Raw genomic sequence first — 26030 nt, 5'->3', positions numbered from 1 at the left:
TGATTTCCCCCAAAGTTAAACACACTTCATGCCCAAGAACACCTCTTAACTGTGGTAAAAATCACTGTAAAGTGTCTTCATTGCATTAATCATGTCACGCTGCTCGAGAACACAGCCTGTTTTTTGTCATTTCTTCTCAAGGATCAATATAACATTTCATTCTGTGGATCTATTTATGCACCTTTAAACGGTTCACTGACTCCAGAGCGTCTGTGGGATTATTTCTGGCGTTTCCCATTCAGAAGACAGACAACAGGCGAACACAACACAAGTGTTACACACAGCGGAGACCCCTAAATCGACACGTGCAGCTGTCATATGTGCTTATGTCAGCGCATAGCACCTATAATCGTCAACATATATCAGTACCGTATGTGTATACAAAACCCAGTTAAACAAGAGAAGCAAAAGAAACAGCAAAACAACAACAGATCCTCACAAAGTTTCCCTGACGAACGATGTCGTTTAAAGAACCGAGTCTCCGTTCCATATCAGTCATATAGAGTATCTGTCAAGAATTCCTGTGTTAGATGCGGTAACAAGCGTATATGACCCCCTGAATTCAGACCCCTTCTCCAACTCATGCCTCCATTTCAGCCGTACGCCAAAAGAGAGCACGGCTCGGGTTTCACACACACGTGGTGCATTGTGGGAATGATGGCCATCTTTGCTACTTGGCTCGGTAGCAGGCCTGACGTGGATAAAAACTCTACTGGGAGTCTGAGGACTCTGTGATTTCTGCGATGGAAATGGTTTCTGTGGCTTTGATGGTTTCTAAATGCAGCATTCGGATATAAAACTGAAGACGACAGGCGTGTTAAAGCGCAAGCTTGATTATAAATGTGCATAACATTTCCCAGCTCTACAGTTCATCTGACTTTATCCTGCGCTTTTCCCAAAGCAAAACACATTTTACATTCCTTGATACCCAACAGAACTAGACCGGAAACCATAAAAATAACCCACAACTTTATGAGCTCAGGCCATATTAATGCACAACTCTCTGTTTGGACTAGTGTTGTTATTGTTTTAATAAAATCCCTTTTCGATGATTTCAATATTTCTTAAGTCAATAATTGTGTATTCGTTTTCGTTTTGACACGTCATGATTCAAAACACCGCAATATATCATGATGTTATATCATGAATATAACTGTACCAAAAGCTGAAAATAATCAAAGCAGATTTTTCTGTAAGTTAGCACAAAATAATCATATTTAAATGATAAATTAACCTCATATGTAGCATGTAGTACATCTATAAACACCATTATTCACCAAGTGCATATTCAAGAACATTTAAAAGTACTTCAATATTACAGTGATATTCGAAATAACATGTAATCTAATGTATATCAGCAACAATGGAATGAAACAGATCACTAGGTAAAGCGTTTTTTGACGTAGGGCTGTCGCGGTGAAGGAATTTCCCTTGCGGCAATTTTGAGTGGCTCAATAGCACGATATGCGGTTTTACCGCCATTTATTTATTTATATTTATTTGTTGCTATATAAATACGTGTTATGATGAGGTCAGCATACACAAAAATAATGTAACCAATGTAACTGAAACTAAACAGCGTCTCTGCGCATTGAAAGACTGTCACTCAGCGCGCAGTTGTTACGCCAACGGACTGTCTTTGAATGAGTCATTAATCCGTTCATTCAACAAAAACGTTCAAAAAAGCTGATTCCTTAAATGATAGATTTAATGAAACAAGGTGTTAATTATTTTTTAACTTTGAGCTCCACTTTGCAAGGCTCAGCTGGCCAGCAATGCTTCACTTTCGGGCAAAGCTTAAGCAATGCTTCCCTTAATAGAGACCAATGGCATTGATTCAATGCGTGACTCGCTGCTTTCCCCCCACGGCTTCCTCGCGCTGTGTAATGCTGACCAGCGCTGACGCCATTCATGGTAAATACCCTTACACGTTAAAAGGATGAAAGCCTACGACAAATATTTAGCTTTCCTTGGAAACGGCAACCTTTTCACTTAAGTCCTTGACTTCAAAGACAGACGCAGGTAATCGCAAGCACTCAGTCAAACACATTCACTGTCTGTTTAGGCTTAAGTCCAAATCCACGAATCCTCTGTACAAATCACCATGATAAACAGTCTTGTTATCATTATTAACTTATTTAACATTCAATACACATGGTACGAACTACGAAGGGTGGCCTTATGAAAAAAGAAAACGCGGTTCGCGTTTACTTGCATTCCTCTGCGGTTGGCCTGTCAGTAGCGCGGTACTGCGATATTGCTGTTATCGCGACAGCCCTATTTTGACTATTAATAATTATCCCAGTAATACATTTTCCCATTCATACTTAAATAATATATTGGTCAGTGAAGCACCTCAAAAACATCACTGCCCAAAATTACTACAAACAAACACAAACTTCTGCCACTGAACACCTGAATTGTATTTGCTATGGACAAAAAACATTAAATTTACAGATGAGGCTGATCTTGAAAATGCAAGCTTCATAAACTAAACTACTCCTAAACCCACCTAAATTATTCCTATGAGCTATTAACAGTAGGATATGGACACAGGTATTAAACAACATAAAATATGTTGGTGGTACCATGGTACAGTGATGCTATCAGATGCCGATTTTATGGAACAGAATAATTAAAATTCACATACCAAGGCATTTACATGGTTTACTTTTAAGTGCCATGGAAGTACGTGACTTGAAACCATTGATAACACAACATCCAAAAACATAAAAGCATGGTGCTTTCCAGTCTGCTTTTGAGCACTTTGGGAGATACTAAACTTTCAAATGGAAAAACATATTTGAGAGATAAACTTTGTGTGTTTCTGGTGTTCGCGATTTCAGCAGAAGTCAGAAATATTAATGTAGACAAGACTGCTTGCTTTGGGTTTTTTCCCTCAGGAAATTAGACACGAGGGAAAGTAGACAAGCAAACGAGTTTATGCTGGTTACCTCAGAAACCAAACAGAAACTACCCCACGTAACCCCATCCAAATCCATCACAGTCCCAGATATCTGGCCAAACCAAGCATCTAAATCTGTACGATCACAACGAGTTGGGACAATTTGTACAGGAATGCACAGAACATTTACAGTGATCCAAAAATAAAAAATCATTTGCTCACTCTCATGTCACCGGTTTCAAATCTTGTTTGTGCTGGTGCAAATCCAAACTTTAAGATCACAATGACGCGTTTGAATGTTTAGGATTGACTGGGATTACCTGCAGGCATCCCAAATAAGATCTGAAATGCTATTACAAAAACTAATTGATGGAGATATCACCTCTAAGTAGGTGTGTAACGATACCCTCATGTCACGATTTGATACATATTACGATACTGAACACAAAATAAGATATTATTGTGATACTCCAAGACAGGCCTATGATAAAAGGTAAACAATTTTTTTTTACTGTTGACTATTGGTATTAAATTGGGGGTGGAAATTAATAAGTTTGGACTTGGTGCTGGAAACCCAATGCACCGGACAATAGAGACACCAGAATAAAAATATTCATGATTCTGAAGCTGAAAACTGTATTATTTTAGACGAACATGCTTGCACAGTCACTGACTAGATATATTTAAAATAATGTAGGCCACTTTTTACTGGAAACAAGACATTTGGCATTATCAGGACCCACAAATATTCCCCCATTGCATTATTAAACATTATATAACACTATATATATAGTAGTTTAATGTAGTACTGACACTAAAACTCTGAAAACTTGAATTTTTCTTACACAGTCATTTTCATTTTGGGTGAACTACAAGCAATACAGATTGTCACCATCCACGATACATATTGTAGCATTTTTGTATTGCGATATATTGTTACACCCCTACCTCTGAGAAAACAGCATTTCCTCAAGCACTTTTACACTAAATGGAGACTCAAAAGAAATCCCAGATCCATCACTAAACAACAATTTCACACTTAAACAAAAACGTTTGAGGAAAGACTTTCCTCTTGCGCCCTTTGGCAAACTTGGAACAACGTGATCTCTGCGAACACAAAGCTTAAAACAAAAGAGTCTTGCATTTATGCTGAATGACCTCATTGCTTACTAAAAGCAGTCCTGACGGCTCCGATTCTGCCGTGGATAAACTCGTAACAGTGAGAGAAGTCATTTGTTTTGAGTTTAGAATGTGCTCTTTGTTCCTGAAAATCTTTGGCTTTGGCAAATGAAAAAAACAGCAAGCCTGCGGCGCACGTCGAGGAAAGCCCTGCTTCCCGTGAGGACATGTTTGCGGAGGGCGAAACTGAACCCTCTGTGAAACTCGCTGAAACTCAGAGTCCTTCCTGCAACACCTGTTTTTCAGATGACATCATCGGCGAGCTGATGGACGGTTGATCCGCTTTGTAAAGATTTTCAGATTTGAAGGGGGGGGGGGGGGGGAATCCCTACAAATCTGAGGTAATACATGTTGTGCCAAACATGTACAACTGTTTTAATAACTATGTTGATTGGAATATTACTGGGTTATTTTCTATTGCGAAAACCACAATATTCGATTTTAATACTTAAGTCAACATGCAATCAAAATTAATACACATTTCTGGTCTCATTTTGAATTATTTATCAGTCCACATTATTCCAAAGAGAATCATTTTAGGAATCATCTTGCTCCACCTATGAAACAACTTATACATATTTTAGTTGATGTAACAAATCCCTTCTCTTCTCCATCCACCTGACACCTTTCTGGTACATAACATGCAAAGTAACACACTTTTTATGATTCAATCAAATCCCTATAGATGAAGTAGAGTCTCATCTATTTTTTGGAAGGTAAAATAGTCCAAAAGATACAGAAATGTATCATGTCTCATGTAATCGCTCAAAGCTACATGGAAAGACGTCAGTAAAACATCACGTTATGTTACATTTATCTCAGAAAAGGAGCATTTCGCTAAATATATGCACGTTTCTTTGTACACAACTCAGTTTTTATTTGAGTGTTGATTGTTATATCGAAAGATAAAAATAGAGCTGTACGATTAATTGTTCAAAGATCACGATCTCGATTCAAACACTCGTGATATTATTCCTGAATGACAATGTTTTTCCTGTGTGTATATTACACAAACAGACTTTTCAACCACACATTATCGTTATTTCTGTTACAAATATTTATAATATCACAGAAGTAGGCTACTGGGATACAAATATTCATATCACAGAAGTACTGGGATACTGGGATTAAAGTTTATAGTTTGGATATAAACACTGATGTCTACTGTAGCAATAGGAGAAAAAAAAAGTAAATCAGCTTTTAAAAGTAGCTTGGAGCTTAAAATAACGATTGTATCGATTACATTGTGGCGACAAGTGACTGTTAAAAATGTATTTGTCATTGAATCATTAATTCAAGAGATTCATTAAAAAAAACGATGATTCATCCAGTAATGAAACGAGTGAGTCATTGAATCATTCACTCAACCTGATTTTTTTAAATAGATTTTATTTTAATTAGACTGAGGCAATTAACATTTTGTCAGAACCGATAGTAAATGACCAGTTATTTTGTTTAGTTGGCTGTTCAGAATTGTAAAAGAATCGTGATTTCTGATTTCGTAAATCTCAATTTATCCTGAATCATGTCTAAATAAATAGTAATTGAATTTTGACCGTTATTTCTTTTAATTTTAACCTTTAATATTGTATTAATGTAACCTAACAGGGTTCCCTGTATATATGCGAATGTATATTATATTATATATAAGAGCTTGTGAAACGAGTCAAATCGATTCTTGAAATCTGTGTATTATAACTTAGATACTGTTTATTTTGTCTACTGTTTACTTGCTACATTTTCATTATATTTTTACTTAACCTGTTGGTGATGTCTCGTTTATTGTATGTTTGAAGAAATCTGTTATATAAACTATTTTTGTCATAAAAAGCACTATTTTTTTATTATCAAATCGGAATCAAAATAGAATCTTATCAAGACTTTTTGAATCCAATCAAATCGATTATTAAAATCTGTGTTAATACCCAGCATTAGAAAATTGTTTTACGATGAATTCAAGGTAATTAATTTAGTAAAGACTATTGAGAATTCAAATTGCTGAAACCAAAAAAAAACTTGAAAAACTAAAAGCTCAATACTTCTTTAACACCACTTCAAAAAAAATGTGGGCCTGAACTTTTAGATAAACTTGTCCTAAAAAGATTAGGCTCCTTAAATTCAGCTTCAGACAAAACTTAGCACTTAAAAAAATCCATAAAGAGTGAGAAGTGCTAATCTGACTTCTGTTAGAAACACACACACACACACACACACACACACGCCCTTCCCCCATGAAAAGATTCCATTGTGACATTCTAAACTGCAATAGCAGTCAGCAAGAGAATGCAGCATATTCCGAAACAACACTGGAATGCTTTGTTAGTGGGATATCTTTCAGCCTGCTGGCCCGGCCAGCAAGCACACACACACACACACACACACACACACACACACACACACACACACACACACACAGACCTCTGGCTCCTGATGTACCCAAACCTAAATGCATGCAACCTTGAAAAGTCCCTTTCAACTTAGCTAGAAGTCTAAGAAAAAACAATTCTATTTTCGCAGACTGTTAAAAGAGCAAAAGTTGCCATGTGTTGCTCAAAGACTGAGGCTTTGGTTTAAGAGAACAGAAACTTCATGAAAACAGTGTGTTTGGTCACTGGCTCGAAGCTGACCTGAGCATTATTGCCATAGCAACAGTATTAGCCAACACCACTGCTCATATTCCAAACGCTGGTCAAATAAAGAAACAGACGTGATTGTGTTTCACAGGACGCAGTTATGCAGAGTACAGCTTGTGCATGATGCGTAACGTATATATAAAAATACAGAAATATTAATAAATGTATTTCAAAGCATCTGGGGGAAAAAAGCAAACCAATTCATATCCTTTTGAAGCATCATTCTCACAGGTTTGATTCTAAATTATTTAAAGGGACAGTTCACCCAAAAATGAAAATTCTGTGATCAATTTTTCCATCCTCTTGTCGTTCCAAATTCAGTAACACTTTCGTTTATCTTCGGAACATAAATGAAGATCTTTTTGATGAAATCTGAGAGCTTTCTGTCACTCTATTGACAGCTACGCAACTACTGCTTTGATGGTTCAAAAAGATCATAAAGAGATCGTAAAACTAATCCATATGAATAGACCGATTTTTTTCTGATGAGATAAGATCGCTTTATATGATGAACAGATTCAATTTAGGCTTTTATTCACATATAAACATTCATCAACACACACATCAGTTGTGGTAAAGGGAAGCTCAAGCATGAGAACCAATGAAGTTCATCCTCGTGTTACGCATCACGTTTGAGCTTCAGCAAGAACCAATGAGGTTCATCCTCGTGTTACGCATCACGTTTGAGCTTCAGCAAGAACCAATGAGGTTCATCCTCGTGTTACGCATCACGTTTGAGCTTCAGCAAGAACCAATGAGGTTCATCCTCGTGTTACGCATCACGTTTGAGCTTCAGCAAGAACCAATGAGGTTCATCCTCGTGTTACGCATCACGTTTGAGCTTCAGCAAGAACCAATGAGGTTCATCCTCGTGTTACGCAGCACGTTTGAGCTTCAGCAAGAACCAATGAGGTTCATCCTCGTGTTACGCAGCACGTTTGAGCTTCAGCAAGAACCAATGAGGTTCATCCTCGTGTTACGCATCACGTTTGAGCTTCAGCAAGTGGTAGTTGATGTAGTTGTCAATGGAGACAGAAAGCTCTCAGATTTGATTTATTTGCGTTAATAAGATCTTTATTTGCGTTCCGAGGATGAACGAAAGTCTTGTGTGTTTGGAACGACATGAGGCTGAATGAGACAGAATTTTCATCTTTGGGTGAACCATCCCTTTAAAGGTCCCATATTGTCAAAACTGAAAATTTCCAGGCTTTTTTCATGATAACAGGTCTAGGGGCTATGAAACTACCATATTCAAAGTTTCAAAACAGTCAATCCACTACCAAATGCACACAGCCTGCATGAAGTAGCAGTGCTTTTTCATGAGCCGTTTTGCCTTCCGTAAAATTGTGACGTCAGAACTACTCAGTCACCAAACACTGCCCAGTGTGCCCACCGTCACGAAACTACATCATTGCACAGCTTCCAAACAACATTAATATAAGAGACCAGGGGCTAATGTTTATTTATTCAGAAATACCACAGCAATTTAGTTCGACCTTAAGCGGCTGTTCTGCACATTTCACAAGTGACTGCTTTCTTCGTCAATCAGGCAGTTCAATGGCGGTTTTTCTAAGAAGCTTCTCATCAAAGATGCTGCAGTCCCTACAGTTCATATTTTTACAAGTTTACTACCTAAGGCATCAATTGCAGCATATGTTGTCGCGTATCTGTTAGGGCTGGGACGGTTACCGCATTACCGCGGTCACGTGACTCCAACCGCGGGTCTGAGCTCGTCACAGTCATCACCGCAAAAAAAAAAAAACATTGGCCTGCACATGTGTGAACTGTGCACGTTGTGTCTAATGACATGGATTCATTGATTCTAATGACATGGATTATGTCTAATGATATTGTAGCTTACATGGATTCAAGGTTTTCTAAAAAAATTAATATTAAAAGATGGAGCAAATCCGACGTTTCGCAAGTTGAGGAGCGCAATGTTCCATGACACATAATAACATTCCATTCGTAGGCCTATTAGAGATGCGCGGATGGGCTATTATTATTTCATCCACAACCGCGTCACACAACTCATCATCTGTCCGCATTCCACCCGCACCAACGTTTTTCGATCAATTTTCGAAACCGCATTCGCAGCGCTGACTGTTTTAAGGTCTATGAGCAATGCCAGGCGCTGCTGCCGCGAGGCTAGAAAGCTTTGGCTGTTCTAGAAAGGAGACTGATCCAGTGCAGCAAAGATATTTAAAGGCTAAAGTCACTAGTATATTGGCTATGTTGTATCCCCAGAATATCAGCAGTGAACTCCGTCTCCGATCGGCGCAGAGGGATAAATATAAATAAGTTAATAGCCTATAACGCACATCGGCAAACCTGACCTTACCTGACTAGGCTACTGTAGACTAAAATGTTATCATTTCGTTTTGAATTTTGTTTAAAAGTACACAATTAGGCCCAGCCAACGCCGAGTTTCGGTTCATTTATGAGACGAGTTCCAGTTCACACGCAAGAGATCGCACCGGCGCTTCCACGTCCTCCTGATTATATGTCTGCTATATTTGCTTCTTATTTATTAATACCAGGCAATTAGTTAATGAAACAGTGATTAAAATTAAGGTACAATTTATACAAAACGAAATTTAATTTAAAGAAAGGCTTTCTACAAAACAAAACTTAATAAAGTGGTCAAAATCGTGTCTGACCCATCTTATGATCCTTACTCATGCTGTTCATTTTTCATATAATCGACATAGATTAAATAAAAAATAACACTATATTATGTAAACATAAATATGGAGTATAATATTTATAATTAAGACATGTTGCAATAGGTGTTCTTTCATTTCCAATGTGAACATCACAATGTATTCTCCTGAAAATGATGAATTCAATGCTAATGTATCTGACAATATTCTTAAATAAGGAAATCTATTCAGTGATTGGTTCATGCCAAATTACTTCTTGATGAAAATTTTACTATTTCAAATTTTGATAGTTTTTTTTCGGATGTAGGTGACAATATTTAACAAAGTCTGTCTAGCAAAGTCTGTCTAGTCTGTATGCGTGCGCGAAAGTCTGTCCGGGCGGGGCGTGGGAGGTGGGGGTGTATTTAAAGCGGTTTACCGCCATACCGCAGAAAATCTTGCTTTTCAACCGCGGTTAGAAAAAATCCATACCGCCCCAGCCCTAGTATCTGTGGGCATCTTTGCACATTTACTACAAATACACCTTTTACGGGGAAAAAATAACATCGTAAAAGAAATTGTAGCACGTCAACTTACTGTATCAGTAGGAAAGCAATAGTTACACAGCTTACTGCATTCGCCGTCTGTCTGCTAACGTTACATATAATAAGCAGTTAAACGTTTCAAAATCAGTGTATAACTAGCTATTAACATTCATATTCTGGAGATTTACATCGAATTTGACCAAAAAAAAAAGTTTGAGTATGTTTACAGACAGTTTAAATTAGCGTTAACGTTAAATCTGCGTGCAGCATTGATGTAATGGTAATAATAATACTCTTAAAATAACGCTGAAAGTAAGGAGGTGATTGGTCGTCGCCGATTCAGGGTCTGAGTCCGGCTCGAACATAAGGCCTGATAACATTTCCCTCAGCAATGTCCATCATTACAGGTGTTTTATTTACCTTACGTGTGAACAACACCAAGCCAGTGCAGGCTACAGCATTCATGACTAGTTACCTGTGGTTGGCCTGGCCGTGCGCCACTCAGGCCAATCAGAAGAGAGGCTCATGAATATTAATTAGACGGGTCAATATCGACCTGTTCTTAGCAGAGCTCCTGAGAAAGGAAAAGTAAAAACACATTGGGATGGTTTTTGGTACTTCTACCGCAAATATATATTCTTAAGGACACCAAAACCTAAAATAAAACTTCAGAAAGGTGTACAATATGGGAACTTTAATACAGTAGTGGCCAAAAGTGATGTCCGAAGCAAAGGGAATATTTATTTTTAATGACCCTACAAGTTCAATTAAACCATCAAAATAATTCATTAAATATTTTAAATATGAGGGAAGAAAAAAACACTTCAATAAAGGCATTTATCTGACACAAATAGGTCAAATCCCTTTCATGCATATTGAAAAATCTCCTAGACTATAAAATATTCCTGTAAACAGGTCAGGAAAAACAAAATGTTCCAGGCGATCATAAGAGAACACTTCTTTAAATAACTAGCACTGCTGCTGCAGCATCCATTAAGCAGCGAGTAACGCTTTTTCTTTCATTCCCAAAACTGAAGGGACCCAAACAGGAAATACATTCCACATGAACTCAGAGAAGCCACAGCCAGAGTCGGGATACAAAAGCTCAGAGGGGCTGGCTGTCTGCTCACAGCACTTTTCAAAAGAGGGCTTAACCAAAACCCTGCTTGCAAAACACAATGAGGTTCACACAGAATAGAGCGTAATTGACCTACTCGCAGAAATCTAACAAACTAATCACAGGCTTCTGTGGAATCCAGGGTGAAGAATGTGGAAACCAACCATTAGGATCACAATCACAACGTGTAAAAATGCTGTTTTTTTAGTTTGTGAATACAGTACATCAGTCGGTCACGTGTCTGTTTTGACTGATCATAGAGAGCAGGGGAAACATGCTAAATGCAAATAATATGTGACTTTTGCACACAAAAAAATGTTTATCAACTTCCAAAAAGGAGGAGGGATATTTTACACATTATTTGATGTTGACGTCAAATGTACATAATCAAACTCAGCATTTTGAGACAAAAACTCATCTCTCACATGGTAAAAGACACAATATTTTTTATTAGAAAGTCAGGTTTTGTGACATGCCCTCATCCTAAAAAACCATAAACACTACAGTACACAAGGTAAAAGAAACCAGACTACACTCTTAAAATAGCAATGTCATAGAGGAAGCATTTTTGGTTGATTCCCGAAAGAACCTTTAAGTCAACAGTTCTTAAAAAAACATTTTCTTCTTAGTATGAAGAACATTTTTAAAGAACCTTGTTCTACTATAAAGAACCTTCGGAGGTTCCAAGGATCTTAATGGAACCATCAAAGCCAACAACAATGATGATAAATATAGTTTGCACAGACCACAACCATGTGTATATTGTGATGCATCACCGGCTTAAAACATAGCATAAATAATTAGCCAATAAATTTCAACAATTGATCATAATAACCAAATCTGGTCCTGTTTTGGGTCCCTGCCTGCACACAACGTAAAATTTGGGTTCTGGAAAATGAAAAGAAAACTGCTAGAGCATCTTAAAGGGATAGATCACAAAAATGAAAAATCTTCCACAAGAACCAATGAGATTCATTCTCGTGTTACGCACCACGTTTGAGCTTCAGCAGAAACCAATGGTGTTTGTTCATGCACATCAAGCAGGTTCGGTTGAGCTTCTGTTTATGTTCGCTGATCAATGTTTATATGTGAATAAAAGCCAAAATTCAATCTGTTAGTCATATAAAGAGAGGAAAATCTGGACTAAACCATTCAATTCAATCAGATTAGTTTTACATTCTCTTTATGATCTCTAAAGCGTCAAAGTGGTAGTTGCGTAGCTGTCAATGGAGGGACAGAAAGCTCTCAGATTTCATCAAAAAGATCTTTATTTGCGTTGAAGATGAACGAAAGTCTTTCATGTTTGGAACGACATGAGGGTGAGTAATTAATGACAGAATTTTCATTTTTGGGTGAACTATCTCTTTAAAAACAACCAAATAAAATCCACTGAAAATACCTTTTCACTTATAGAGTGACAAATACATTTAACTTCACACTGCAAAGTGTAATTTAAGCTTCTGACAGGGTTACACTGGTGTGCAGTTGAGTATAAATATCCTGAAACATTCTGAGCTGCAGAAACACAACAGGAATCTGGATCCTCCTGACACTCGGACGGATTCTCCGACACATTAAATTCAATTCAACAAAACACACTGTCATGCCTTCAACCCTTATTTCAGAAAAACAAAACAAAAAAATAGTCCAACCAAAACTAACAGTTAGGACGGTTACACAAGCGTTAAAATATCACTAGAGCCTGATTATGATGTCTGATTACTTATGATCATGATAATGCATTGAGTTGATCTTCACGATGCTGCAGTTCAAACCAAATCCAGCAGTTTCTGACACTTCAACATCCCAAAAATCACGAATCCATCGCCAATGACACCCGCCAGGGGTTTGGGTGTGTATGTCACCCGTCGGCTGTCATTAGGCTGCAGTGAACCGTATCGGTGCCTTTTCAGGGCGTTGAAGGGTCTTCAGCCCCCGTGTAATTTAGGGACACCGTGGGCAGTTAATCACGTCGTTAATTGGAGTAATTAAGACCAGACCGTCAGACTGCAGCAGATTCGATGAGATTTAAACGGCTCAATGTATACAGATGAACCAAAACCCCTTAACGACCAAACATACACGCTTGACGTCGCTGAAATATCACTTTAATGGTGTCCTCCTGTCATTTCGCTTTTTTAACAGCAGCGAATTGACGTTTCAAATGATTTTACAAAAAAAAAAAATCATCAGTATTTATGGAGCTAATCTCAGTTAGCCGTTAGCACCTATCGTTGACACGGATTCAAAAACATCTCAAACACGTCAAAACACAAGCGCTTGAGTGTCTCGATTTAACGCGAGATTAACGGACACGAGTCCTACCTGTAGTGGCTCCGGGAAAGGCGTATATTGGTGTGAAAAACAGCCCGAGCAGGCGGTCGGATCACGGCATCACTTACCAGCTGTTTGTCCCCACCCTCCTGTCTGTGGAGAGAGGAAGTGACGGAGCGCGGCTTCCGGGCGCGCGCACATAGAGCACGAGCACGAGCGAGAACACCAGGCGATGTGCGCGACCTACAATACCATAGAGCGCGTGCACTTTATGGTATCCATAGTTTTCACCAAAGTACTAATAGCTAGGGAACTTTTTGTTAATACTGTAAAATATTGATGATAATAATACATTAAAATTACTTTTTTCTTTGAAGAGTCTACGTTTTTAGAGGTGATCTGTTATTTGTTTACTTTATTTATTTGATGACAGTGGTGATCATTTTTTATTTTAAAATATTTTGTTTAACATTCTCTCATTTTATTTTATTTTATTATTATTATTTTATTTATTTTTTATTCTATTATTTAATTATTATTATTTTATTTTTTCCCAGCCACAGATGACTGAGTTAGAGAGTGTGATTGATGTGATGGACTCCTGTGTCCCCTAGTGTTCAATGTTTAAACAAACACAATATTCAGTGTCTTTCACATGATAGATCGATAGATGGCGCCACAATCAATCACTGGATCATGTTGCTATTTGTAGATTGTTTCCAGACACAAATATAAAGTTATAATAACATATTGTGTGCGTGCGTGCGTGTGTGTGTTTAGATCTAATTCTATTTAATAAATACAATATATTATACAGTACATAATATATAGAGAAGAGCTTTTGTGTGTGTGTGTGTGTGTGTGTGTGTGTGTGTGTGTGTGTGTGTGTGTGTGTGTGTGTGTGTGTGTGTGTGTGTGTGTGTGTGTGTGTGTGTGTGTGTGTGTGCGTGCGTGCGTGCGTGCGTGCCTGCGTGTGTGTGTGTGTGTGTGTGTGTGTGTGTGTGAAGGTGTGTGTGTGAAGGGGTGTGAGCTGCAGATCAGCTGCTTCTTCACCCTTCATAAGGCGGATCTGTGACATTTGGGTTCAGTTCAGCCGGAGATTCTTACACACACACACACACACACACACACACAGTTTCGGTCCGATACACGTCACGATGGGACTGACAAGCGACCCAAACTTTCAGAATCTAGAAAAATGGTACAAATCAAACGCCGCGAATCTCAACATGAGGCAGATGTTCGAGGCTGATAAAAACCGATTTCAAAAGTTCAGGTACCCTGATGTATTTATTTAATTAACTATTCTGCATGAAATGGGTAATTTTTTAAAGTCATTTAATTAATAAAAAATATTGCAATTGACCTTCACAGATTATGCAGTAAATTTAGTGGGCGGGGTCACAAGTACAACCGTTTTTCGCTATCCTGTCAATCATTATCAAACCCCGCCCACATCTAATTCATAACTTTTAAAATGTACACTTTACAAAATGGCATAGAATATGTTAAGTAAGTGTGTATTTATGAATTGTATGTATTTTCTATATGTAATTGTAACTATCTGGTCTCAGGTTTTGCATGAGTTCAGCTTTATTTGTTTCCTCTGTAACCAAGAGTTCATCTGTTTGTATTCTTTTAACAGCTTAACTTTAAAAACAGATGAAGGAGACATTTTGCTGGATTACTCTAAGAACCGTATAAATGAAGAGGTTATGAAGATGCTCGTGGAGCTGGTAAAGTTTTGAACAGATGACTGTTTTATGAGAATTAAATAGAGTAATCCTTCCTCACATGTGATGTTTGTAAATCTGATTGGCTTTATCCAAGGCAAAGTCTCGTGGTGTGGAGGCATCCAGAGACAAGATGTTCTCAGGAGAAAAGATTAATTTCACTGAGGTATTTCATATTTTTGTGTGTCTGGGTTTACGTTTATAGTCGAGATCAGCTGAGCTCTGTTTGGACTTACACGTGTTTTTTGATGGATACTTTTACTATAAATGATTCTGGTAACACTTTATAACTGCATGCTATGAATCATTAGTAAATAGTTAATTCATAGTTTTTAAAGCATTAATAAACAATTAATAAATCTCTTTTGTAAAAGCTTTTTGATGCATAAATAGTCCACACTTTAGATGAGCTCGCAGAAATAGTTAACTAAATGTTTTATAACTACCTGAATTAATCATGAATTACAGTAGGAATACATGTTAATAAAGCATTTATTAACACACTGAGTAACTTACTATATGTCTAAATATGTATAAATATACATTTAAATAGTATTTATCATTCACTTGCACTTTCTATATCTTATGAACCACTGACAACTCTTTGTAAATAATGTAATACTTAATTTAGAAATAATATATTGATCATTAATAAAATAAAATAGGAAAATATAATTATTAAACACATAATAGATATGCTTATACATCAATAATAAAGCATTTATAGCTGTATTTATAATCTGCTTATTAATGTCTTTTAATGCTTTATAAATGATGAATTAACTATTTACTAATGCTTAAATAAAGATTCATAGCATGCAGTTATTATAAACTCTTACCATGATTCTTTATTTGTCTGACATTTTTAAATGTAAGATGCACTTGTAAAATGCTTGCAGTTCTTATATACAGTCTAGCAGCAACAACAGGGACTTGGGTTTGATTCTCGGGAAATGCATGAACTTATTTCTTGAATGCAAATGCATAAATCATAACTGTAAGCATTGCATGATGATTGTGTGGTCTACAGGGTCGTGCTGTTCTCCACGTGGCCCTGAGGAACCGCTCAAACACACCCATAAACGTGGATGGGAAAGACGTGATGCCAGAGGTGAACAAGGTTCTGGAGAAGATGAAGGGCTTCTGTCATGTGAGTATCATATCTGATGATGGGAGGCTGTTCAAAAATAATACAGGTAAACACTGAGCAAGGAAAGTGTTTTAGCAGAGACCAGGTGTGAGGAAGAAGACGAAGCGAGTGTTGCAGATTTAAATGCAGCAGTCACTTTATTAAACAAAACAAAAAACAGATATACACAAACGAGAGTGAACGAAACAGTGGGTACAACACTAGACAATGAGCAAACTGAACTGAGGGCAATTGCTGCGTACGAAAACTTAAAAATGCTGCCTTCGAGGCATCAAGACACGTCCGAATCCAATGTTAGCTTCACTTCGTGTGTGCTGAGATTCCTTCTTCAAATTGATTTTTAAGGCATCATAGATGCATCCATCCCACAATCCTGTGCTTTCCATTCTGTGACAGTTGAGACTAGTTAAAGAAAGATGGCGTCTGAAAGTTGCGTTTGCTGGTCAGTTTGTGTGTGAATGTACGTTTTTGATCAACGTTTTCCACTCCTGATGTAATTTCTTGCGAGAAGTTACTATTATAGTAATTAATACTTGCTTAGTTTTCACCAAAGCTCTCTCTATTTTGCTGTAGATTATTAAACCATTGCCTGCAAAATCTATAGGCAATGACTTCGACTTGACAGTCTCAATACACGCTTTGAAATCGCTGGTGTTTCTGACGTCACAAACTACCTTGTAACCAATCAGATCAACGTGTGATCGTCAACGAGTGGATCTCTGAGTGAGTGAGTGGAGGCGGGGCTCATTTGCATATTCATAGAACCGCGTATACTAAATGAGGCAATGGTGTCGAGTTACATTCAAGATATTTTAAGGCATGAAGAATTCAATATGTTTCAATATGTCATTTTGGTGATCAAAGATGAGTTTTAAGGGATACAATTATGGACTACTGGGGGACTTTAATAAACAAGAAAACTAAGGAAACACTGGAAAGAATGAGAAAAAAACTAAAAGTCTATGAAAACGAAGCTAAAACAACAGCTGAACGTGACATGTTCATTATAACTCAACGTGGATGTTATTATAACTCGCAGGTTTTTCTTCCCACCACAGAAAGTCCGCAGTGGCGAGTGGAAGGGTTACACTGGGAAATCCATCACTGATGTGGTCAATGTCGGCATCGGTGGATCTGATCTGGTTTGTGAAATCAAAACTCTATATTTTATTCTTTTCTCCCTGCTTTGGTGTTCTAGATCGGGGTTTTCAATCTTTTAGATGCCAAGGACCCCCATTCTAAAATTGTACAGGCATCAATAGTTCTTTTTATATACTGTGAAAAATGAATACTATAATTTATATTTATAGTCTATAAATATATGTGTGTGTGTGTGTGTGTGTTCAGGGTCCTTTAATGGTGACAGAAGCCCTAAAGCCCTACTCTAAAGGTGGCCCTCGGGTCTGGTTTGTGTCGAACATTGATGGAACGCACATCGCTAAGACTCTGGCTGAACTCAACGCTGAGACCACACTCTTCATTGTCGCATCAAAGGTATTCAGAAACTAAACATATTTTACAGCATTAGCAGAGATACACAAACAAGCAGAGGAAATAAACTTTTTAAAGAGGCCATTTTATGCACTTTTACAATGTCTTGATGTTGTTTTTGTGCTCTACTAGAACAGGTTTTCCTGCTTGAATGTTGATTATTTTCCTCATATTCTCCATTGTTGCGGCTCCTCTCTTCCCAGTCTGTCAGTGACGCTCTGTTTACTTCCTGTCTCTATGAAGCCCCTCCTTCTGAAAAGCACACTGTGCTCTGATTGGTCGACTGGAGCAGTGTGTTGTGATTGGTCGACCGCTTCTAGTGTGTTTGGGAAATGTCCCGCCCTTTACCATAACCGCCAGCTTAACACACTACTAACTAACTCAACCTGGCCCCGCCCCTTTATTCTAGGTATTAATTATTTAAATGAGGAATATTGTGATGGGTTCGATCCCGGAAAAAACTCAAGACTAAAATGGAGGCGTTTCAGAAAAATGGAGGAGTTCAGAAACACTGACACTGATATAGAGAATAAGTGGAACTTTGCAGAGATTTTTCATGCACAAACAGCAACAAAATCAATTTGATATTGTATGTATCATAATGATAAAGTTGTGAAGTAGTTTGCTGTCTTCCTCAGACATTCACGACTCAGGAAACCATCACAAATGCTGAATCAGCGAAGGAATGGTTCCTGCTGGCCGCCAAAGACGTGAGTCGCATCTCTTTTACATTGACATGTATGAGATGTCTGTGCCACGCATTGATTTGTCTGTCGTTTTTATCATTCTCACAGAAATCTGCAGTTGCCAAGCATTTCGTGGCGCTCTCTACCAATGGAGTAAGTTCATCCTAGTTTAGATGTAAAGGGCTCATATCATCAGGAATTCAATTTTCCATAAAACTTTACAAAAATCATATTGTAACTTTCAAAACTTAAAACAAACAAACCAAAAAGAGCATTTATTGAGACTAAACTGCAAAAAAAATTCTAAGGCAAGGCAAAGCAAGATTATTTATATAGCACACTTCCTACACAGTGCTTTAGCTCAAATCATCATTTATTTTTAAAAATCCATTTACATAGAAGATGCACTTGAAAAAGGCATTTTATATACAGTATTATTTAGTATCATTGAGAGGTATTATTATAGTTTTCATAAATATTGAAATTTGTATATTTTCTGTTTTCAATTTAATTTTAGTTAAAGTTTTATTAATTTTGTTGTTTTTGTCATTTGTTTTTTGTTCTGCGTCTTAAAGATACAGTAGCAAAAAAAAATTTGTCAAAGAGACTAAATTATGGCCAAATTACGACTAAATGACCAGCATTATATTATGGACATCTCAGGGAGAAAACATAATCAATAAAAACATGACCTGACCGCTTTAAAAAGCAGACATTTGGAAATATTACGTCAGATTTTTTAAGTTCTCAGACCAACTTTATTCCGCTCTGTGTTTCAGCCCAAAGTGAAGGACTTCGGCATCGACCCGGAGAACATGTTTGAGTTTTGGGACGTGAGTGTGTGTCCGTCGAGGGCCTGAGTTATTTTTGCCCTGTTGAAGTAGGTGTGTGTGTGTGTGTGTGTGTGTGTGTGTGTGTGTGTGTGTGTGTGTGTGTGTGTGTGTGTGTGTGTGTGTGTGTGTGTGTGTGTGTGTGTGTGTGTGCGCTCACAGCAGCAGCTGTTGGGTAACCAGAGTCTCTCCACTGACTCGCAGTTATTCATGATCCTGACCTTATCCGAGCGCAGGTCACTGGAAAGGCCGACGGGCTACTTTTACTCACATTGTTGATATTTAAAGGGCAAGGTTCCTTACAATCCCGTTTTTTATGGACACTATAAACTCTTCAGCTTACTGTATGTTTGATCAAGTAAAGAAAAGCTTGATTAGTATGTTTACAAAACATCTAATAATGCATAAATCACACTGCATGCAGTTCTGTATTGTGCCTCTTTTTTGATTTCAGTGGGTCGGCGGACGATATTCCTTATGGTCTGCAATTGGACTGTCTATTGCACTTCATATCGGTGAGTGTTATCATGTGACTCTCATGTCAGACGATGAGTGTGAGAGATTCTCAAGCGTGTGTCTGATCTCTTCTGTCGCAGGATTCGAGAACTTCGAGAAGCTGTTGGCTGGAGCTCATTGGATGGTGGGTTTTATATTACTGAAGGAGGACGTTATCAGTATTCGACCTTCATTAGCAAACCACAAAAATGTGCTGAATTAAAATATTCAAATTCAAAGTCAAACATTTATGTATAATGACCTGCAGATACACTTGCGTTTCAAAAGTATGGGGCTGATAAGATTTTGTAATTTTACAAAAAATAAAAAAATGCAGTTAAAATGTCAAATATTATTAGAATTTCAAAGAACTGTTTTCTATGTGAATATATATTAAACACTAATTTATTCCTGTGATCAACATTACTCCTTCAAAAATCATTATAATATGATGATTTGCTGCTCAAAAACATTTATTATTATTATTACATTTTTCAGGATTGTTTGATGAATACAAAGGCAGTTATTTGGAATAGAAATCTAAAAACTTTGCTGATCAATTGAATGCATCCTGTGCTGGTATCTTTTAAAAAGCATGCATAAACTCTCTGGCAGGACACTCATTTCCGCACGGCCCCTGTGGATCAGAACGCACCCGTTCTGCTCGCTCTGCTGGGCATCTGGTACATCAACTTCTTCCAGGCGGAGACACACTGCCTTCTGCCGTACGACCAGTACATGCACCGCTTCGCTGCGTACTTCCAACAGGTAGAAAACACACACTCCTGTGTAGAGCTTTTGTCAGAGTATGCTTTATCTAATGCTGTGATTTTACAGGGTGACATGGAGTCTAATGGGAAGTACATCACTACTAAGGGTAACCAGGTGAACTATCACACCGGGCCGATCGTGTGGGGAGAACCGGGAACTAACGGACAGCACGCTTTCTACCAGCTGATCCATCAAGGTTCACTCGCTGACCTGCTCAATCTGACATACAGAACGAGGGGCGTCAGTCTGACCCTTCTGTCTCCTCCACAGGAACTCGTATGATTCCTGCTGACTTCCTCATTCCTGCCCAGACTCAACATCCAATCAGAAACAGCCTTCACCACAAGGTACCGAGCTGCAGCGTCGCCGGGCGGTTTACTGAAGCCCATTTCAGACAAATCATGCTTTAGTACATCGGAATTATGACATAAAAAGTCAACATTATGACAAACTAAGTCATAATTATGACAAAAAGTCGAAATTATGAAAAACAAAGTCATATTTATGAGATTGTTTTATGAAGCCAAAATTATGACAGTCGTGATTATGAGACTTCAAAAATATAGAATTGGACAAAAAGTCAAAATTAGGACAGTCGAAATCACGACTTTAAAAAGCCACGAGTATGAAAAAAAGTCATAATTATGACATACTAAGTCAAAATTAGTGTGAGTTTTGACATGTCACAAGTTATGACATAATAAGTCGAAATTCTAACAAAGTCACATTTATGAGATAAAAGTCAAAATTATGACAGTTGTGATTATGAGATGAAAAGTTGAAATTACGACTTCAAAAGTCATAATAATTGCAAAAAAAAGTCATAATTATGACAAAAAGTCGAAATTATGAAAAACGAAGTAATATTTTTGAGATTGTTTTATGAAGGTGAAATTATGACAGTAGTGATTAGGACACTTCAAAAATATGGAATTGGACAAAGAGTCAAAATCATGACTTTAATAAGTCACAAGTATGACAAAAGTAATAATTATGACATACTAAGTCAAAATTAGTGCAAGTTTTGAAATAAGTCATAAGTTATGACACAATAAGTCAAAATTAGGACAAACAAAGTCACATTTATGAGATAAAAAGTCGAAATAATGACAGTTGTGATTATGAGATGAAAAGTTGAAATTATGACTTCAAAAGTCATAATAATCACATAAAAAGTCAAAATTATGAAAAACTAAGTCATAATTATGACAAAAAGTTGAAATTATGAAAAACTAAGTAATATTTATTAGATTGTTTTATGAAGTCGAAATTATGACAGTTGTGATTATGAGACTGCAAAAATATGGCATTGGACAAAAAGTTAAAATTAGGACATAGTAAGTCGAAATCACGACTTTAAAAAGTCACAAGTCTGACAAAAGTCATAATTATGCCATACTAAGTCAAAATTAGTGCGAGTTTTGGCATAAGTCATAACAAGTTATGACATATTAAGTCAAAATTATGACAAAGTCATATTTATGAGATAAAAATCAAAATTATGACAGTTGTGATTATAAGATGAAAAGTAAAAATTATGACTTCCAAAGTCATAAGAATCACATAAAAAGTCTAAATTATGACAAACTAAGTCATAATTATGACAGTAGTGATTATGAGACTTCAAAAATATGGAATTGGACAAAAAGTCAAAATCACGACTTTAATAAGTCACAAGTATGATAAAAGTCATAATTATGACATACTAAGTCAAAATTAGTGCAAGTTTTGAAATAAGTCATAAGTTATGACATAATAAATCGTAATTATGACAAACAAAGTCACATTTAAGAGATAAAAAGTCATAATTATGACCGTTGTGATTATGAGATGAAAAGTTGAAATTATGACTTCAAAAGTCATAATAATCACATAAAATGTCAAACATTATGACATATTAAGTTAAAATCAGGACTTAAAAAGTCAAAATCATGACTAAATAATTTTGATTTCTGGTGACTTTAACTTTTATTTTCTTTACATGAAGCTACTCTGAAGCAATCTGTATTGTACAGTATTAAATGCTATATAAATAATTGTGATTTGACTTGTAGATCCTGGTGGCGAACTTCCTCGCCCAGACCGAGGCTCTGATGAAGGGAAAGACCACAGAAGAGGCGAAGAAAGAGCTGGAAGCTGGAGGACTGAGCGGAGAGACACTACAGAATATTCTACCACACAAAGTGAGAATATAAAGTCAAGCACTGGCTTATACTGACCCCTACATGACACAAACCACGACTACACCACCACACTACTCTTAATATTCATGCAGCATGTATGTGGATTTTCTGTACACAAAGAATACTCATATATATATATATTATATTATATAGTGTATGAGATAATGTATCCCACAATCATGACCTTCAAGTTCCAGTGTGATAAACAAGCAAGTTGACTCACGATTTGGATTTTCCATGCAAACTTATAATTAAAAATGCTAATTTTTATTTATTTAATATTTCTATTTTTATTTTCATTGCTCACATAACAGTTATTAAATGTGCAAATCACATGCAACATAGTGAAGAACAATGTAGAATACTACTATTTTAATATTTATCATTGCGAAATGATAATTTCAGATACTATTATTAAAAAATAGCTGTTATACATTGTATAAGTATGCAATAAGCAATACTACATTTTGAACACAGCTGAATTCTGAGTATTGAAGTAGCATTAAAACATCATCCATCCGTTTCTGTCCAGGTATTTCAAGGAAACAAGCCAACAAACTCCATCATCTTCAAAAAGTTGTCTCCGTATACTCTAGGCGTTCTGATTGGTGGGTTAAATGCTGTTTGAAATGTTTTAGTGTATTAGATATCATCATATTTGCAGGTTCCTGACCTCTGACCTTTCTTAACAGCCATGTACGAACACAAGATCTTCATTCAGGGCGTCATGTGGGAAATCAACAGTTTTGATCAGTGGGGGTGAGTCAGCGAATGTATGAATATGATTAAATAAATTGAGTTTTGATGCGTTAAGTTGGTATTATTACCAGACCAGTTTTATTTTACTATTAGTTTTTAATAATATTGTACAGTAGCTTTTATTGTAATATTATGCTTTATTATTATATTTTTATATTATATTTATAATTTTATTTTTGTAATTTTGTGTTTTTATTAGTTGGTAAAAAAACATATGCCTAGTTTTTGTTAATTTTTATATCAGTTTTAATTTTAGTTATTTTAGTGCATCAAGTTAAACTAAATTGAAATGAGAAATGTTACATTGTAAAATAAGTTTGTTTTATACTTTGTTTTATTTCAATTAAGGATGTAACATGTTTTCTTATGGTTTTAGTTTTAGATGACTATAATAACTTGATAACTAGAATGTATCAAATAAAAAAGAAAAGAAACTATTTAGGAAGAATAAATAAAATGATCTCTGGAATGTTAATGGAACAGAATTAACCCGTCAAAATAATTATATTTTTGATTCTGAGCTCACGTTTAATTTGTTAAATAATTTATTAAAAGACCCGTTTTAATTTAGTATCATTTAAATACTATTATAAAAAATAAAAAAAATATTTTGAATTTTTTGTAATTTCTGTTTTCATTTCTGTCAAAATTCTAGTTATGTCATTTTTATTAATCTTTGTTTTTTTAAATGTGCCTGTATAGTTTTCAGTATTTTTTCCAGTTTTAGTTTTAATTCGTTTCATAATGATAGCCATTTTTGAAATGCTCTTTGTGAAGCTTTGAAACCTTTTTGAATCTTTTGTTTCGAATCAGTGATTCCAAACAATTCCAAACTCACGTGATTTCGGTATACGAGACTTCGTTATTTCATAACCGTTTCGAAATTTCAATTGTTTTCCATTAGGGGGCGATTATCTCAGTGAATACTGTCTAAATGTTTTTTTACTTGATCTCTGTTTTGTAAAGTTGCAGATAATTGTAATGACACATTTGTATAATAAAAAAGACGACTATAGTTGGCCTGACTAGCCACGTCCTCCATAAAACACAAAACAATCCCAAAAAATTAATAAAAGAGCACATTTTATACAGACACTTCATATTTAATGATGATTTGTAGATTTCCATTTGACTATCCTTTCAAGAAAACATTTGCAAATGGTTTGTAAAAGGTGTTTTTATGCCGAGTTTTCGTTGCATTTACACTGTTTTGGCCAGCAGGGCTCACCACCACTTTGAATCAGTGAATCATTTTGAAGGAATTGATTCAATTGATTCAGAGTATTGAAAAGCTTTGTTTCTCACATCACTATTGTTTAGTACATCAAGTTAAACTAAATGAAAATGATAGCTGTATTCTCAGCACCCAGGTTTATAATTGTAACGGTCAGGATGAGGAAGAAGACGAGACGTAGCTTTATTTTACAAAACCAAAAGAGAATACACAAACAAGAGAAACGACGCAACATTCAACACCAGACAAAGACAAACTGAACTGAGGGCATTGTAGACACAGAGAATGATCTAAACAAGGAACAGGTGTGAGAAATCAATGAAACAATGAGTAACCATGGCAACCAATGAATACATAAGTAAACACAGGGAATAATGAAAAATAAACTAAATGTCCATGAAAACAAAGCTTAAAGAACTAAACTGAACTGTTTCAAGTAAAATTATTTCCTTACGGTTTTAATTTTAGTTCCAGACTCATTTCGAGATATATTCACGTCAGTCTTCTCTCTATTCTCAGCGTGGAGCTCGGGAAACAGCTGGCGAAGAAGATCGAACCCGAGCTTCAGGATTCTGCCGAGGTCAGTTCCCACGATTCATCCACCAACGGCCTCATCAACTTCCTCAAGAAGAACTTCGCTTGAATGAACCATGAAGAGAAGTTTCGCCTTTTCCCAGAACCCCCTGCTGCACCCCAAACCACACCAACCCTCTGAAAGCACACGGCACAAAAAATGAGTGTTGCACCATCATTTTTTAATTAGATTTAAAACTATTTAGAAACTAAAATGTAGTTTATTTTTCACAGACAGTTGACGTATTATTGTGTAACCATAAATAGGCAGTATTGTGTTCATTTATGATTATGCATAATTAAAAAAAGTTACCATCTTTGTGACACCAAACTCGTTTTTTACAGTTTGTACTTCATGAAAGTTTTTGTTTTCATCACAAGTGGGAACTTTTTTCCCCCCAAAATAAATCACTTTGCTATAGAATGATAGAATTTAGTCATAAAAATAGCACTATTTGAGCAGTAAATAGTGTGAACACTACGCATGAACTGATCAAATGTAAACACTGCAATCTAAGTCACTTTGGATATAAGAATTTGGCAAATCCATAAATCCCAGACAGCAACATAGTGTTGGCCCAGACCCTGTGCATGTGGATTCCTCGCGTACCGGATGTGGGCCGGATCTGGGCCGACACTATGTTGCTGTCTGGGATGTAAATGCACACTGTAATGTATCCCACAATGCAATGTGCTCAACTTTACATTTCCAAGGCTGCGTCCGAAATCGCATGCAGTCTTGAGTACGTGCTTGTTTTGAATAATTACTTCACGACCGCTTAAAAAGTGTTTCATATAGTATGAGTGTAATCTGGATGTACTTCATTCTC

General features: G+C 36.5%; 2 protein-coding genes across 3 annotated transcripts in view; one reads left to right on the top strand and one right to left on the bottom strand.

Annotated features, from left to right (window-relative positions):
• The window catches only part of garre1 (granule associated Rac and RHOG effector 1), a 46479-nt gene extending 32959 nt beyond the window's left edge, over nucleotides 1–13520 (bottom strand). Inside the window, exon 1 of one of the 2 annotated variants that reach the window (XM_077194645.1) lies at nucleotides 13424–13520. The gene's annotated coding sequence lies outside the window, so the exon portion shown is untranslated. Of the gene's footprint in view, nucleotides 1–13346 lie in introns of both variants that reach the window. The other variant, XM_077194644.1, reaches the window with a different exon arrangement.
• Nucleotides 13521–14218: 698 nt separating this feature from the next.
• gpib (glucose-6-phosphate isomerase b) lies at nucleotides 14219–25531 on the top strand. Its single transcript, XM_077194673.1, has 18 exons — nucleotides 14219–14571; nucleotides 14941–15031; nucleotides 15126–15194; nucleotides 16059–16178; nucleotides 17237–17320; nucleotides 17526–17672; nucleotides 18308–18379; nucleotides 18464–18508; nucleotides 19135–19188; nucleotides 19640–19700; nucleotides 19782–19825; nucleotides 20296–20448; nucleotides 20518–20647; nucleotides 20722–20798; nucleotides 22506–22634; nucleotides 23167–23242; nucleotides 23327–23393; nucleotides 25147–25531. The coding sequence occupies exons 1-18, from the start codon at nucleotides 14453–14455 to the stop codon at nucleotides 25268–25270; spliced, it is 1662 nt and encodes a 553-aa protein (XP_077050788.1). The 5' UTR covers nucleotides 14219–14452; the 3' UTR covers nucleotides 25271–25531.
• Nucleotides 25532–26030: the final 499 nt, after the last annotated feature.

The sequence above is a fragment of the Siphateles boraxobius genome, unplaced genomic scaffold (assembly GCF_051911475.1).
Source record: "Siphateles boraxobius isolate OS27281-9 unplaced genomic scaffold, OSU_SipBor_1 32, whole genome shotgun sequence".
In the NCBI taxonomy this organism is placed as follows: domain Eukaryota; kingdom Metazoa; phylum Chordata; class Actinopteri; order Cypriniformes; family Leuciscidae; genus Siphateles; species Siphateles boraxobius.
Note: the sequence above shows the minus strand (reverse complement) of the source record. Positions and strands in the feature narration are given on the sequence as shown.